This window comes from Meles meles, chromosome 4, assembly GCF_922984935.1.
Source record: "Meles meles chromosome 4, mMelMel3.1 paternal haplotype, whole genome shotgun sequence".
NCBI classification, from domain to species: Eukaryota; Metazoa; Chordata; class Mammalia; order Carnivora; family Mustelidae; genus Meles; species Meles meles.
In genome coordinates this window covers 70,536,306-70,552,740 of record NC_060069.1, presented here as the reverse complement: position 1 = coordinate 70,552,740, position 16,435 = coordinate 70,536,306, and the positions used below count along the sequence as shown (strand labels likewise).

Below are 16,435 nucleotides of genomic sequence, written 5' to 3'. Positions count from 1 at the left end.
TTTGGTGTAGTTTTGCTTTGGAGAGTACCACAACATGTTTGTGTGCTGATTGGCATGATCCAAGAAGAGAGAGGAGAGGAGGAAGGAGATATCCTTAAACTGGAATGAGAGGATGAGATACAGTGCATTGAATGGGGCGGCATGCTCACTTCACCTTCAGCAACAGCAGCAAAGGAAAAGTATCTGGCTCCCAAAGCAGGTCGACTTGGGAGAGGTGAGTGACGCCATGTGAAAGCTAGGATCTAGTACCTTTTTCTAGTGCACATACCAGCAGAGCAGCTTTGTTCTCACACTGTCCACAAACCTTCCCTTTTATCTTGGATTTTTTACTTTCAGAAGGATTGGCCATCTTATAATTAAGTTGTGGTTTCACTGGATCTGGAAGAAAAGAAAAATGTCAGGCCAATTAGTTTTCTGACTGATAAAGTAATGAACTTAAGCACATTTCTAAATTCTCAAAGAGTATTTAAATATTAATTCCCCAGTAAGAATGGTGTGCAGGCAAGTCTACTCTTCCCAGTAAACTGTGGAAACCACAGTTCCCCCTCATAGCCTCCTGTGACCTCAGGGCCCACATATGTGCCCATATCCTGCTTAAAACTCACTTGAATTGGACAAGTTTAATTACAGAATGTCAAAAACTATGCTCTTGATAGAATCCCTATGGCATTCTGTCCCATCTCTGGATCAAATTAAATGAAGCTCACAGAAAACAACCTTCTATAATAAATTTTACATGTATTTCTAGAATTTGTTCTACCAAATTATCTCATCCACTCAAATTAAATGTACTTATCCTCTATAAAAAATTTACTTCTTTTGGATTTACTGTGAATTCAAAATTGATTTTTGGGTTTTGCTATTTTGAAATAATTAATTAAATATAAAACATTTTCAATATCCTTTTAGATTCCTAGAGTAGAATTTCAATATATAATTTTATACTGCTCAATTATCTTCCTGGTTAAAAGATTATATAAGTAAAGCTACAGAATAGCACTATCAAAGTCCTCACTTTGGAAAATGTTATTATTATATTCATATTTTAACTTGACATTTTTTAACATAAAATAAGGCTGCCCTCCCCCCAAAATAAATAAAATGGATTTGAATATCAAAACCTCACATGAGAGTCATCATTTTGGGTTTTAGAATCATTATACAGCACAAACAATTCTAGCACTTTAATTATCTACATACTTCAAATGAAAAAGAAAAGTTGCAGCTTTGGCATCTAATAACACAGTGGTAAACTGTTTACCTTGAAGTTCCTCCTTCAGTAGTTTTAATTTCACTTTTCCAGCAGAAAGCTGTATTAATGAAATGGATACTATTTGTCAGGTATATATTCTCTTATTCAAAGAATGTTTAAGTTACTAACAAAAATAGTAGAGAGCCATAAAATTTCAGTACATCTTGAGCAAAACAATCATTTGAGAGAATAATATAAAATTAATAGAAAATCATGATTAAAACTTATATAGAACTTTGAAGGAAGAGCAAATACCAAAAAAAAGGAACTTTGGGAAATATCTAAACCACTTTTAAAAACATGCCATAAATTATGTTTTGAACAAAAATAATTATATATCCTCATGAAACTATTTTAGGAAAGCACTAGTATTCAAACACTGTAAAGGCTCAGTAAGCCTTTTCTATCTCTGATCTTTCTGAAACACACAAAGTCTAATATTTGTACAGACTAAATCTAAACTGAATTCTGACTGAGCCACTCTGCTTACATAATTGTAGAAGCCAATATTATCTTATTTGTCTAATTTGGAGAACCACATGTTTAAGCATCATAGATTTAACCTTCAATATATTAGCTGTGATCCCTGACTGTCCGAAGTTATAGACAAAATATTGAGTAAAGAAGCTTCGCCGTTAGGTGTTTCAAATGGTCACTTAAAATCCTTGGATCTTAAGATTTTTAGACATAAAACGGACTCACTAACTGTATATACTTGCCTTGGTCTTATTAAAATCAATATTCAAAGTACATAAATGAGCATGAAGGAATGATGCACATTTACACGGACCCTGTCAATTCATGCCTAGGTTTCAATTTTCAATTTGCATGCTCAATTGCCCAATTTGTACATGAGAATATGAGAACAACAGTTGCCTCTATGTCGACAGCTGTACAACTGCAGTCATCTTTGAAAATTTAGGCATAATTATTCTCAGTGAATCTAGTGGTTTTGCTTCAAAAGGGCATTTTTTTTTTACTTTATTTATTTATTTGACAGAGAGAGGTCACAAGTAGGTAGAGAGGCAGGCAGAGAGAGAGGGAGAAACAGGCTCCCCACTGAGCAGAGAGCCCGATGCGGGGCTCGATCCCAGGACCCTGAGATCATGACCCGAGCCGAAGGCAGAGGCCCAAACCACTGAGCCACCCAGGTGCCCCCAAAAGGGCATTCTTCAAGTAGCTGCTCAGATGCTATGTACCAAAGACAGCAGAAAAGAAAATGGGATTGAAATAATCAACTTTTATGTGAATCACACTCTTATTTTTAAACTGAAAATGTTATACAAGTTACAGATAATTTAATCACATTTTTCATAACAAAATTATCCATTATTATTACCTTAATGAGACATCTGAATTGCAACATGGTCAAGGTGGTTATAGGCTACCTGGGCAGGATGGCGATGCCAAAACAAATTGAACCCATTATTAGGGAAATTTTATAATTTGTTCTTATTATTGTAAATGTTTTTCAGCTCTATAAATATGGCCACATTTACTTCAAATGATTCAAACTGCATAAAAATATTTCAGTGAACAAACTGCTAGCTCCTATTTTTAGGCAGCTAGAATTTCCTCCTAAGTCTGATTTTCATCTGTTTGGAAGAGTCCAGGGTCAGGTAGGGTTGGACCAGGGATACACACATTACATCACACTCACACACACATCCATATGTATATACACATATGTACACATATGTATGTATATGCACATACATGTATATCTAAAACATCAGTAATTTGATATCCTGAAGCCTATGCCTTATTAACCCACTTATGCCTCCACCAGAGAATACTGAAGGGGTACACTGAGGTTCAGGGAAGCTTAGTGGTTGTACTATACAGACATATCACATGGGCCCTGGGAGTCAGACTATGCTGTCATCATCAGCCTCCTTGGCATTGACAAATACCTCCAAACTCCCACGAGTGCCCTAATCTGCCATGCTGGGCCCACACTCCTCCCATGAGCAACTTTTTCGAATATTCTTATTCTTAATACAATTAGCTGCATAACTTTTTTCAATTTTCTACTGCTTGTCCTTATATCCTGGTTTCCTGCTAGTCCATAGAGCCCTTATTAAATAGTCATTTATCCTATGACTTAAACCTTTCCTAAAAATACCTCTTGCAAAAGTTCCCATTAATAGGACTCACCTTGCTTCAGACACAACCCTCTCCAAAGAACTCTCCAGAGGAACTAGCTCCATTTCTACTCACTTGTATCCACCAGGAGAGAAGAAAATCTTTCTCCCTGTTTGGTCTTCAGTGCTGCTTCCAGAATATCACTCTGATCTCATCGTTCAGCAAAGATGCCTCTACTGAAGGTCCTCACCATCTACGGACCACTTTCATTAATATCTACAATCCTCTTCCACCTGAACTATGGCAATCTGATCAGTATTTCTCTCCATCACAGTTCTGAGTGATGATCATAGAGATTTCAATGTCCATGTTCACCCAACACTCTGATGCTGAAAGCCCTCCACCATGATGACTACCATGATTATCTAAGCACCTCTTCAGCCACCTGACCATTATGACCAAACCTTAAACCTAAGCAGCAATCTGAAAGGCTGCACCTTCAAAAGCCCAGACTCAGAGCTTCTCGGTGCTAAATATGATCACCCTACCTCCTTCCTCTTAGACCTCTACCTCTATCTACCTACCATTGTGATGAAATAATCCTGAATGGGTCCCCTACAAATCCATGCTCTTATGGCTCTTCAGCAGTCTACTTATTCATTTTGTGCTAAACCTCAATCATGACTCCCACAGTGGCTACTTTAAATGTTCCCTATTCTGAAAGACTCACATTCACCCCATTTCCCCTCCTTATTGTGAGCAGATGATCCTGCCTTCAAATTTACTACAAATGTTGAGGTCTTCCCATTAAAATCTTTCCACAGCTTCCTGCCTCACCTCCTGTCAAATGCAACCTCTAAAATATTACCTTTACTGCCACCTGTTTCATCTTCTCTCTTTCTTACCAGATGCAGTGTGTCCTTCTTCCATTGGCCAAGGCGTACCTAAGGAGCCATCATTTCAAAGACTACACCCCAGCAACTGGCACCTTCCTCATTTGCATCTTCTACGTTTCCCCACTAGTGAGTCCCATCCTTCAGCTACAAACTGGCTCACATGTCTCTGATTATAATAAACAATATACAGTTGACTCTTGAACAATATGGGGGTTGGAACACCAATTTTTGGCCCCCCAAAAACTTAACTGCTGATAGCCTACTGTTGACTGGAAGTCTTACAGAGAACATAAACAGTTGATCAACACATATTTTGTATGTTATATGTGTATATGCTGTATTCTTATAATAAAGTCAGTTAGAGAAAACGGCATTTAGAAAGTCATAAGGAGGAAAAAATATACTTATAGTACTGTACATACACCTATTGAAAAAAATCTGCATATTAAGTGGACCTGAATAGTTCAAATCTGTGTTGTTAAAGGGTCAACTGTAATAAAGTCTTTCCTTGATCCTGTTTAATCCTTGAGATGTCACCCACCATTCTCATGCTCACTGCAACATTAGACTTTATTCACTGCCACCCATCCTTCTTCCTGTAACCAACTGATATATTTCCATCTAATATCAAATCAAATTCAGTGTTTTTTAAAAATTCTAATTCTCCACAAACATTTTCAGCCAATGTTACAATTGGTTTCACACACATCATCTTAATATTGCTTAAAACTCTGTGAAGTAGTTAGCAAATATTGTATGTTTACAAATATGATAACAGAAGCTCAGAAAAGTTAAGTGACTCGCCTAAAATCACAGAGCTAATGAAATGAGTCAGGATTTTAGTCAGTATGGATGAACATAGGGTTTCTTGACCCTGATACCATTGACACTTTAGGCCAAATAATCCTTTGGTGGTGAGGCTGTCCAGTATGTTACAGGATGCATACCAGCACTCCTGGCCTGTAGCCACTAACATTCATTAACCAAAAACCTGAAACCCTCTTGGTGGTGATAACTAAAAATGTCTCCAGACATTGCGAAATGTCTCCTAGGGGGCAAAACTAACCCCTGTTGAGAAACACTGGTCTAAAATCACAGTCAAAACACCCTCCTTTGCTTTCATTTTCTCTGAAATTACATTACTTGGGTTCTACCATTCTTCCTCTTCTCAAGCTCCCTTTACTGGAGAGCTGGCAAATCACCTTAGCACCAGCTTGAAAGCCTGCATTCCAAATCTTGGTCCTGACACTTGACCTTGAGCAAGTGAACTTTTTTGATGTTGAATTACTTCATCTGTGGAAGTGGAAAAATAACAACTGCTTCTCAAGAGCAATATAAGCACTTACTGAGATAAAACAGGAAAAGCAGCTGAACTGTTGTTGACTGGCATAAAATAGATAGTGATTATCAATATTAAAGTTCTCTTTTACCTCCATATTCCTTGAGCTTTATCCTTCATACCTGCCCTTTCTGAGCTTTATCCTTTATACCCTTCTTCTCCCTTTTATAAATTCTTAGGAAGCATATTTACTCTCTTGGCTTCAACTAACACATTAGAAGTCAAACAAAATTCTAAATCTTCAAAATGTGCTAGGTAGAACTTAAATGTCTAAGGAAGAAATAAGGAAGGAAGGAAATAAGGAAGAAAATAAGGAAGGAAGGAAGAAAAAAAAGAAAGAAAGAAAGAAGAGAAGGGGTAAATATGTGAGGTAGGGATGGGTTAATTAACCCTATGGGTGAAATCTTTTCACAATGTATACAAACATCAAATCATCATGCTGTTACACTTTAGAATATCTTAAAATTGTAATTATCAGTTACCTCAATAGAGCTGGGAAAAGAAGGAGAGGGAGGAAGGAAGGAAAGAAGGAAAGGAGAGATGGCAGGAGGAAAGGAGGAAGGAAAGAAGGGAGGGAGGGATTTCTAAATCCCAATTTTTTTCAGCTTCTTTCTTTATTCTACCTCATTGTCAATCATCCTGATATCAGTTACACATTTGACTTCCTCCTTTCCTTTCTCACTGCTTTTTTGGTTCCGTTGTTTCCTTCATATTTCTTCTGCTACATTCTAATTTAGACTCTTCTCATTTGACCTCTATATTCTTTTACTAGTCTTCTAAATAGTCTCTCTGCCTATTTATACTTTGGAGGCTACTATCTATATTAGTGGCCTCCAAGGTAGCATGTATGCATGCCTGAGGAATGAGCTCAGGAATGAGCATGAGCTCAGGAAAAGACCAGAAGGTAGAAATTAAGTTTGTGTCATCCTTAAATAATGTCCACAATTTGTTTTACAATACACATGATATATTAGTAAACTATCATATTTATAAATAAATTCTATTTATAAATAAATGAAAGTTCATGTATAGAAAAGTTCATGATCAAAATACATTCTTTATTGATGTGGGACATGATGAAAATAGTTTCAATATGACTTATTCTATCCTCTATTTATAAACTCCTAATGCCCTGGATATTTAAACAAAATCAGCCATCATAAATCATCATCTTAATCCTGCTGTCTTCCTGTTCAAAAGCTGTCAGGGAATTCCATTCCCACAGTGAAAGAGTCAAGACTCTGAACTCTGTTATTCCCTCCTGCCCTAGCTCATTTTCTAACCCCACCTTCCAGAGCTCCCTAAACCCCATGCTTTCACATCTGACTCAATTATGAGGTTTGTGGGGCCTGGCATTATGATTTATTCATCATTTTTTCCTTACAAAGACATCTAGAAGACTCTCAACTATTTGTAGAACTAAAGTATTTTTTCCCAAACACAGATGGTTTATACACTAAATGGTTATGACAAAAATGACATACTGACTTTTCCTATTCTCATACGTACGCTATCTTTTACATTAGATGAGGATCTCCTTGAGAACAAGGATAATACACGATGTGACAAAGGAGGCACTTAATAATTGTTATTGAATAAATAAGGCAATAATCACAGAGTCAGCATTGTTATTATATTATATTTCAATAACATCTAAAACATGGAACACTATCTCAGAAAGATCATGAGAAATGGGAAGTGGATTATAATCCAAAAATTAAAGAATCATATCTCAGGAAGAGAATGACACTAAAGAATAAAAGGCTTTTTTGAAACCAGAAAGGTTAGAAGCATCAAGTAAGATGTTTATAGATGCCAACTGGTCCAAAGAAAGTTTAATGATAGGTATATAAAAGAGAAAAAGCTATATAAGTTAAGACTTACGAAGTCACGGATCTTGTACTAAACAATCCAGAAACAGAACAGCTTTCCTTACATAAAGTCACTCATCTTGTTTTAATCTTAAATATAAGGTAATGTTATATTTTATAATACCCAGTAAAGCTAAAGCAATTCTACAGTTGGGAAACCTGAAAACATTTTTTCCTCGGGTATCTTCACACATAGACTCAATAGTATATGAATAATAATTATTCAAGCAAAACATAAACACTATTTAACAAATGTGATTATAGGAAGAGAGAAAAAAGTCTGTCCTTCGTTACATCAAATAACTTAGTTTTCATCTTAATATAAAACTACATAGTTGTATTTCACATACTTGAAACCAGAACTGACTGAACTGTATAAAAAAATCAGTCTAGAAAAATTCTATTCAAGGTGAATTCTTGAAAATCGTCTTGTCGATAAAAAACAAAATATATCTGAATAATGAAAGCTATAAATGAACCCATAAAAATTAATCAAAATTCAATAATATGCAGTTGTTAAAATAAGAATAGTAGGTTTCTTAAGTATAGAAGGGAATACAAGATCTGAAAAATTAATTTATATGTCTTCACTGAGTAAATTCCCTGAGAGTCAAACGGTATTTTCTTACCTTAATAATATTTCCTTTATTTTGTGACATCATGTGTGATTGATTACCCAATTTTCCCACTCGTCCAGATTTCCAGTGATATCCACTTGACCTTTAATATATATAAACAGAAGATGAAATGTAATTACTAAATACATTTCTCCTTTTAATGAAAACAAATATATTTTCCCTGTTTCAAGAAACGATATTCAATCATTAACATGTAACAGACCACCACAAAATGAAAATGAAATATCAATAATGCCATGATATCCTCACCAATTCCAAAATATAGCTCTACCATATTTGGGACTGTTGAAAAGAAATGAATAAAAGTAAAATGTCCAAATACAGATGAAGAATTTCCTTTGTTAGACATTTATGATGATTAAAGATAGCTTTACTGATTTATAGGAAACTTTACAGATTGTTGTGCAGTTTTAAAACCTAAGTGTCGACAAATGTAAAGAGGAAAAGGAAGCAAAATAATACCCCAAATATTTGGCAGATCTTCTAGCGATGAATTCCATGTATAAGACTACAAATCAGTTCCCACATTGAAAGGTAACAGAGATGAGAAAGAAGGCAAACTGTTTAATTTCCAGTTTTCAAAGCACTTTTGAATCTCACAAAATTTTCTGAAGTCAGCAGGGCAGAAGTCCAATTCTCGCTTAAAAAATAATGAGACAAAAACTTCCCCAAGGTCACACAGACAATAAATAATAAAGTCAAGGTCAGAACATTAGACTTCTATCTTCCTGACCAGTGAGTGGCAGGTTCTCATTCTAGCAGTGACATTTACTATCTATGTGACCTTAGAAAAACACTTACCTCTTCTGAAAACTCAGTCAAGCTTTAGAACATTTTTTAAAACATCTAGAAAAGGTTCCTCAGCTAATGAAAACCCACTCTTGAGGCTGATTTCAGGAACTCTGATTCACAAATATTTCATGAGCCATTGAGAAGTACAAACTAAGTTCACTGGATCATTAAAAGAGGAGCAACAAAATATACAATATACTTTATCACCTGGGATGACATATGACATTGAGATCCTTGATTAAATCAATGCTCTGTTATTAGAAAAGGTGTGTGCATATGTCATGAACATTTTTCAAAGAATCAGATTCTAAAGATAAATACTACTGGCACTATAGTAAACATTTGAATTTTATTTAATGGTTCAGAAGCTATTGCACGGATATTTGATGATATCACTTGGATATTTGATAAGACCAAACAAAGGCAAATTTAATATACAAAAAGCCTAGTGAGATTTAGTACCAGCCAAAGCACATGAGACATGCACTGTTATCCTCATAGGAGAAAGTTATACATTTTTGAAGCCTATCTGAAAGACAATATTCCTAGTATCTACCAAAATGTAAACTGCACATACACTTTGACCTAAAATTTAACCCTTTGATACTCTTGCATGTGTAAGCAAAAATATACATAGAATCATGTTCACAGTAGCACTTACAACTACAAAACTGAGAAAATTTAATAAAGATCTGAAAAATACACAAAGAAATATTATGTGGCCTTTAAAAGAATGAGATCAATTGCATGCTGATGTGGCAAGAGTGCTAAGATGTATTAAGTAAAAAAAATGGGGTATGAGTCATTTTATAGATAACCTCACTTGTAAAAATGTAAAAGATTGTGAAAAATACACAAATACACATTCATACAAATACACACACACACACACACACACACAGGCTTACACAAAGATAAGATACTTGTTGGGGAAAAAATCATAATTGTTAAAAGCAGAGCTACAAATGGGCTGAGACTCAGCCTTCAGCTAAGAAGAAATAATTTCCATTACATAACCATCAGCTCTGTTTGACCTTTATAATCTACACTTATTATTTTTATAATAAAGGAAAATGCCCAGTAAAATTAGTATAGATACAAAGTACAATATTAGAGAGTGCTCATTAATAAAATTTCAGCTAAAACATATTTGTCTAAAAATATTTTACATACTTGAGGGTTTGAATGGTTCTTATAGATGAATATGTAAACTCCTGCCCCCAAAAAGTCTTTTTTTTAAGTAAAAATAACCTTAAACACAAACGCAATCTCCTATGGATGGCAGCTTTATGAGAGCAAAGGCCAACTTCTGCATTTCTGTGCTAAACATCCCAGACTTTAATGGTTCACAAGAGTCATGCAAAAAGAGAAATAAGAAAGTATAAAACCAAATAAGGTCCAAAGGAAACAGAAGTAATGGTAATTTTCAAAAGCAACATGCCTTACATCATAAAAGACACAAAGAAAAAGCAGGAGAAATGTAATACCATTTGTTCATCAGGAAAAGCCAGAAATTATTCATTCAGGGCAGATCTTTTTTGGAATGATATATTAATATATGAAGTAATTCTTTACCCAAGTCAGTTTATTCCTTTCAAATTCCCTAAAAATGTCACCTACTCTCTTTCTTCCTTTTCTTTACTCCGGGCTGACTGGAATTCCTGTAGCTTCTTTTCCATCTGTTGATTCTCCAGTTCTAACTGGACCTTCTCCATCCTCAGTTCCTGAGCATTTCTGAGTAAGAGTTAAACACAAAATGTTCATTTGTGGTAAGCAAACAAACAAAGGCAAAATAATTTTATATCAACTTTTGCCCCTAATTAAAATTATGAACAGTAAGTGATAAGGTATTCTAAATACCTCCTTTGCATTCTGTGAAATATGATTTCTCAAGTTAGCAATAACTTCCATTAACATTCTCCTTGATGTATACATCTCTTCAAATCTCAAATTTTTGTTTTTCCTATTACAGTGTTAGACACTTCAAGTCATAATTCACTTACCATATGAACTTTGCCTTCACATATGCTCAAATATCTATGCTATACAAACAGAATGCAAAAGAAAAAAAAGTTCTAATTTTCATACTGTCTTTCCTCTAAAGAATTCAAATAGTTTGAGGCGTATGGTTTAAAGTAACCATTTTTTTTTCTCCAGAGACAGAATACGCAATTTTGCTGACCTGATCATCTTAGAAACCTTCAATAAATTTCTACCTCTATTGTATTGTATAAATACAATTCAAAGAGAAAAAAAAAAAGAGCAGATCCTGTTTGGGGCCTATTAGGAAGAAGGCATCTATTGATGGTCTCGGTATAGGAGCCATCAAAAGGACTGAATGGGAACTGGGCCAACACCACCTATTGTTTCCTCTGAAGGAAGACAATAAGAAAAGAACTTTTTTGAAGAAAAAGAGGAGCCATCTTATAGATTCCTGTGCAAGAGATTTTGATAATAATATCTGAAGCTCATCAAACTTTTGACACAAGCCATTTTCTTCATTTTACAGTTCTCATCTCTTGTATTAGGCACTGACTCTGTCTTCCATAGGTCTATGCCAACCTAGTTCTCTAGCTTTTATTATCTATCATGAGTTTAAATCTCTTCCTTTATTACTACATTAGTGTTTGTCCATATTCACGTAGTGTGCATACCCAAGGATTTAATGGCGAGGAGTTGAGAAACAAGAATAACGGAGATCAGAAAAGGGAACTAATTTATGGAAGCAGTCACCAAGGAGCAAGGGGGCCAAAGATCCATGCCCAAGTATACACTATTCAGGGAGATAAACAGAAAGTGAAAGGAGGCAAAGGCTGCCAGACAGTTCAGAAAAGCTGTCAAAGATGCTGAGGGGGAGGCACTATTTTCATTATATCTGCTCCACAAGGAGTATTTCAGCCCCCAGAACAAACAGGCACAGGATATGTGACAGTACGTGAAAGGGGATGAGACCCAGTAGAGCTTCCAGCACACACAGGAACACAGGCCTGAAGGTAATTGAAATACCGTATAATGGTGCTGTCATTGGAGATGTACATGAGGTACCTGAACACACAGAAAGGGCACAGGGCACATACCCAGCCAATGGGCCTACAAGAGCAGTTTCAGGAGAAAGAGAAGTCTGAGCTGAGCCCTAAGGGATGAAAGGACCTAGCCAGTCAAAGAGAAATGGTGAGAGCAGTGTTCCAGGAAGAAAGAAAAGTGGGAGCACAAGTGGATACAGGTGATGTGTGGGTCAAGAAGCAAGAGGTTCCACGTAACCAGGCATTATGTGCAGGATGGGAAAAGTAGCAAGAAGTGGAACTGCTGAGGTGGAGAATGGCCAGATCATGAAGAGCCATGTAGACCATGACAAGGATTTGTATTCTACAAGCAATGAGACCCACCAAAGGATTTTAAGAGAATTGATCAGACTTGCATTTTATTTAGAAAGATCGCTCTGATTGCAGAATGGGAAATTAGAGGGTACAAGGCTCAAAGGCAAGACAAGGGGGCCAGTTGGGAGACTATTTTAGTAATCCTAATAATAGAGAGATGACGCTGGTCTGACTGGATAGAGACAGTGGAGAGAAAAATGGGAGCACTTGAGAAATATGAGGAAATAAAATTAACTGGACTTGGAGACTGACCAGAAGCAGTTGACTCACCAGGGAAGGTACAAAGAAGGAATCTAAGATAGTCCTAGGTTTCTTACTCAGGCAACCAGAAGGATAATGATGCTTAGATCACTTTGGGATGGGGACACAGTTCAGGACTGATACCTGAGCTGGTCTCCCTGCCCAAAGTCTCAATGGCCCAGAACACTTTTCACATGGCTTCCAGAGAAAGAGCTCAAGAACACAAATGTGATTGTGTTACTCACTTACTTAGAAAACATTTAATGTTTCTGAAGACCCCACTGTGGTAAAGGAAAGGGATGAGAATGAAAAAAAAAAAAAAAGACTGGCTCACTGACCAAGTGGTCAAGTTGATGGGATGCTATGGTTGTGAAACAAGACAAGGGTTCCTTCCAGAGACAGCCTCAGACTCAGAACCAGGGGGCAGGCAGGACCACTGAGGAAAACTAGGGTTAATCCTGCAGAGACCAGGTCAAACCACCAAATCCAAGGGCCAGAAACAACCTGCTAAATGACTTAGCAGCTGAGAAAGAGGAAGACAAACATTGGAGAGCACCAATACATCAGACAAGGTTAAGATAATCATTAAGACAGTATCAAATGAAAATAGGGGACAAGGGGAATAGGAAAGGGGAATAAATGGAACTCCAGAGCAATTACCATAGAGTGGGTGTTCCTGTCATAGTTTCTGTAGGTTATTGATATAGATGGATCAGGAAGACCTGCAGGGATGGAACAGTGACCCCCCCCCCTTACCTCCAAAATAAATTCCAAACTCCTTAGTGTGGCACACAAATTAATTTATTATCTGTACAACCCTGCCCTTCTCTCCAACTTTGCTCTATATGTCTCTGTTCCATACATCACTGGATGTGTCTTAAAGTTTCCAGACTATGTGATCTTTGTGCCTTAGCCCAAGTTTCTCCCAGCAACTACCCAACTAACTGCATTATTCAGAGGAAACTTGGAGAGCTCCTCCCCACTAATCCAGTAGTTCAGACCATGTTCTCACAGCCCGCTGTGCTTTCTCATCACACTACACTTCACACTATCTCATAAATGTGATTTTATCCATTCACATCCTCTACAAGCTACCTGAGAGCGAAGGTTTTGTCTTCTTACTTTCATATTCACCATTCTCCAGCACAGTGTATAGAACACAGTCACATAATAAATGTTTGGGTAAATGATTTATAGGTATATAAACACAGACTGGAAACATATGACCAAAATCAAATTTTGTATGCCCCATTTTCTTTTTACACAAAAAAAGAAAATTTGTTAATAGTAGCAATTGGATAGCTCCCCTCCCACCAAAAAAAGAAAGAAATGGTAAAACTAATACAGATAAACGAGGGGTTTGAACTGCATAGGTCCACTTCCACACAATTTTTTTTTTTACAAATACAGTACAGTACTGTTGTCTTTTACTTACAATTTTCTTTTTTTTTTAAGATTTTATTTATTCATTTGACAGAGAAAGAGATCACAAGTAGGAAGAGAGGCAGGCAGAGAGAGAGGAGGAAGCAGGCTCCCTGCGGAGCAGAGAGCCTGATGCGGGGCTCATCCCAAGACCCTGAGATCATGACCTGAGCCGAAGGCAGCGGCTTAATCCACTGAGCCACCCAGGCGCCCCTACTTACAATTTTCTTAATAACATTTTCTTTTCACTAGCTTAGTTTATTGAAAGAATACAGTATATAAAACATGCAACATACAAAATATGTGTTATTTGAATGTTTATGTTATCCATAAGGTTTCCAGTCAACAGTAGGCTATTAGTAGTTAAGTTTTGGAGATGTCAAAAGTTATACATGGATTTTTGAATGTGCTTTAGTGATTTAGGATCAGTGCCCCTAAACCACGTGTTGTTCAAGGGTCAACTATGCTGAGAATCCCATATATTTGTGTAACATTTTCCAGTTTACACATGCTCTTACACACAGTATCTCAAAAGTGAAGGAAGAATTAGGAAAGCTCTGAAGACACTGAATAACCACAGGACTAATGATCTCATCCATGGAACTCAAAACTAAAAAGTCTACAGTCTGTCCTGAATCCAAACTAGCTGGCTCTTATTGGTATTTGAAAGGAAGGCCTTGGCAATTTCCTGTGACTCTAGATGACCTCAAAGGGAAACAGTGTATTGACATTTCCAGTATTCCTGCCATGTTATGAAGTTCCCAGGATACCCAGAATGGCTTGGTTTTAGTTGAATGCATCCACAAGGCAATCCAGGACAGAAGGTGCCTCTCCTAAGAAAGGTGATACTGTCTCTTAGTAGGCAAAGTGCTGGGATAGTTAGTACCTTCTCTGTTTAAGATCTCTTGGCCCAATAATGTCCCTAAATTTCAGTGTCTTTCAGTTTCTTCAGGGGATTCCTTTTAATTCTAAACAAGGGTCACAAACAATTTATTACTTTGTTAGATGGCTTTAATAGTCAACAAACCCAGATTTTACTTATAACTTTTCACTTCAGTTTTGTGGCATAAAGAATTTTAGTCCTTATTTTTTAAAAACTATTGTGGATTTATAATATGTCAAACCTACTCTCTTATAGATAAAAATATACCAAGGTAGGGGGATAGGAGAAGAATAAATGAAACAAGATGGGATTGGGAGGGAGACAAACCATAAATGACTCTTAATCTCACAAAACAAACTGGGGGTTGATGGGGGGAGGTGTGGTTGGGAGAGGGGGAGGGGGTTATGGACATTGGGGAGGGTATGTGCTATCGTGAGTGCTGTGAAGTGTGTAAACCTGGTGATTCACAGACCTGTACCCCTGGGGATAAAAATACATTATATGTTTATATAAAAAAAAAAATTGGAGGGGGAGGCGAACCATAAGAGACTATGGACTCTGAAAAACAACCTGAGGGTTTTGAAGGGTCAGGGGTGGGAGGTTGGGGGAACAGGGGGTGGGTAACAGGGAAGGCACGTTTTGCATGGAGCACTGGGTGTTGTGCAAAAACAATGAATACTGTTAAGCTGAAAAAATAAGTAAATTAAAGTCTGACTCAAAAAAAAAAAATATATACCAAGGTAAAGAAAATGGAGAAAATAACTTACAAATTTAAGTCTAAACTGCCTCATATAAAAAGAATACTTAAAATTACAACATACAGAAATGTTAGCAATTATTTCTATTTAAGTAATAAATACACACTTACTTGTATTTCAGCTTTACAGAATTTCCAGGTTTTCCCCATGGAAGAACTACAAAATCTTTGGTGTTCATGATCACTGTCTTTTTTTTTTTCACTGTCTTAATAGTAAATAAAAATCATTGTGATTTGCAAAAACTTCTGGAAAAGTAACAGATAAAAGAATTATGCCAGAGTAAGCCGATCAATTGCAAATTCAAAACTACATATAGTTCAGGCAAGTTTTAAAAATAGAGATCATTATGAAGGAAAAAGCTGAATTAAAGGTTAGACAATAAATATATATACGCTAAATATAAATTTTATAAGTATTTATATATTAACAAAGTTATAAATATAACATCTAATGGAATTCAAATTTTATCAATAATTATAGAGCAAAAGACTATGGAAATAGTCAATTGAAAGCGAAGAATGCACTCATTAAGACAGAGAACATTATCTGGAATTTTCTATAGTAAAGAGTACAAAAATATATATCAGGTTTTGCTCCCATCCAAATATCCATGGCTAAATATAGGGAAAAGAAAAGGACTTTTGAGATGCAATCCAAACTCAAAACTTTTTTTGTACATATATGGTAATGTAAAATGAGAATTAAGGTATGTAATAAGTACCCAAAGGCATTCTAATATCCTCATTCATCAAAGAAAATTTTAATGATGCTCTTTGCCCAAGACCAGAAATTAGCATATTTAGAAAGAATTTTTTAACAAGAAATGAAACAAAAAAGATTTTCTGCCCAACTCCAAGTTAACCAAAAAATTAAATTATTCAG

General features: G+C 36.1%; 1 protein-coding gene across 2 annotated transcripts in view; it reads right to left on the bottom strand.

The window, feature by feature from the left end:
- Window positions 1-15,731, bottom strand: part of ZBBX (zinc finger B-box domain containing) — a 121,873-nt gene extending 106,142 nt beyond the window's left edge. For both annotated transcript variants that reach the window (XM_046003405.1, XM_046003406.1), the window contains exons 1-5: window positions 15,664-15,731; window positions 10,494-10,607; window positions 8,073-8,163; window positions 1,262-1,310; window positions 269-378 (exon numbers count right to left, since the gene is read on the bottom strand). In XM_046003405.1, coding sequence (XP_045859361.1) covers window positions 269-378; window positions 1,262-1,310; window positions 8,073-8,163; window positions 10,494-10,607; window positions 15,664-15,731 — 432 coding nt within the window. The remainder of the gene's footprint in view (window positions 1-268; window positions 379-1,261; window positions 1,311-8,072; window positions 8,164-10,493; window positions 10,608-15,663) is intronic.
- Window positions 15,732-16,435: the final 704 nt, after the last annotated feature.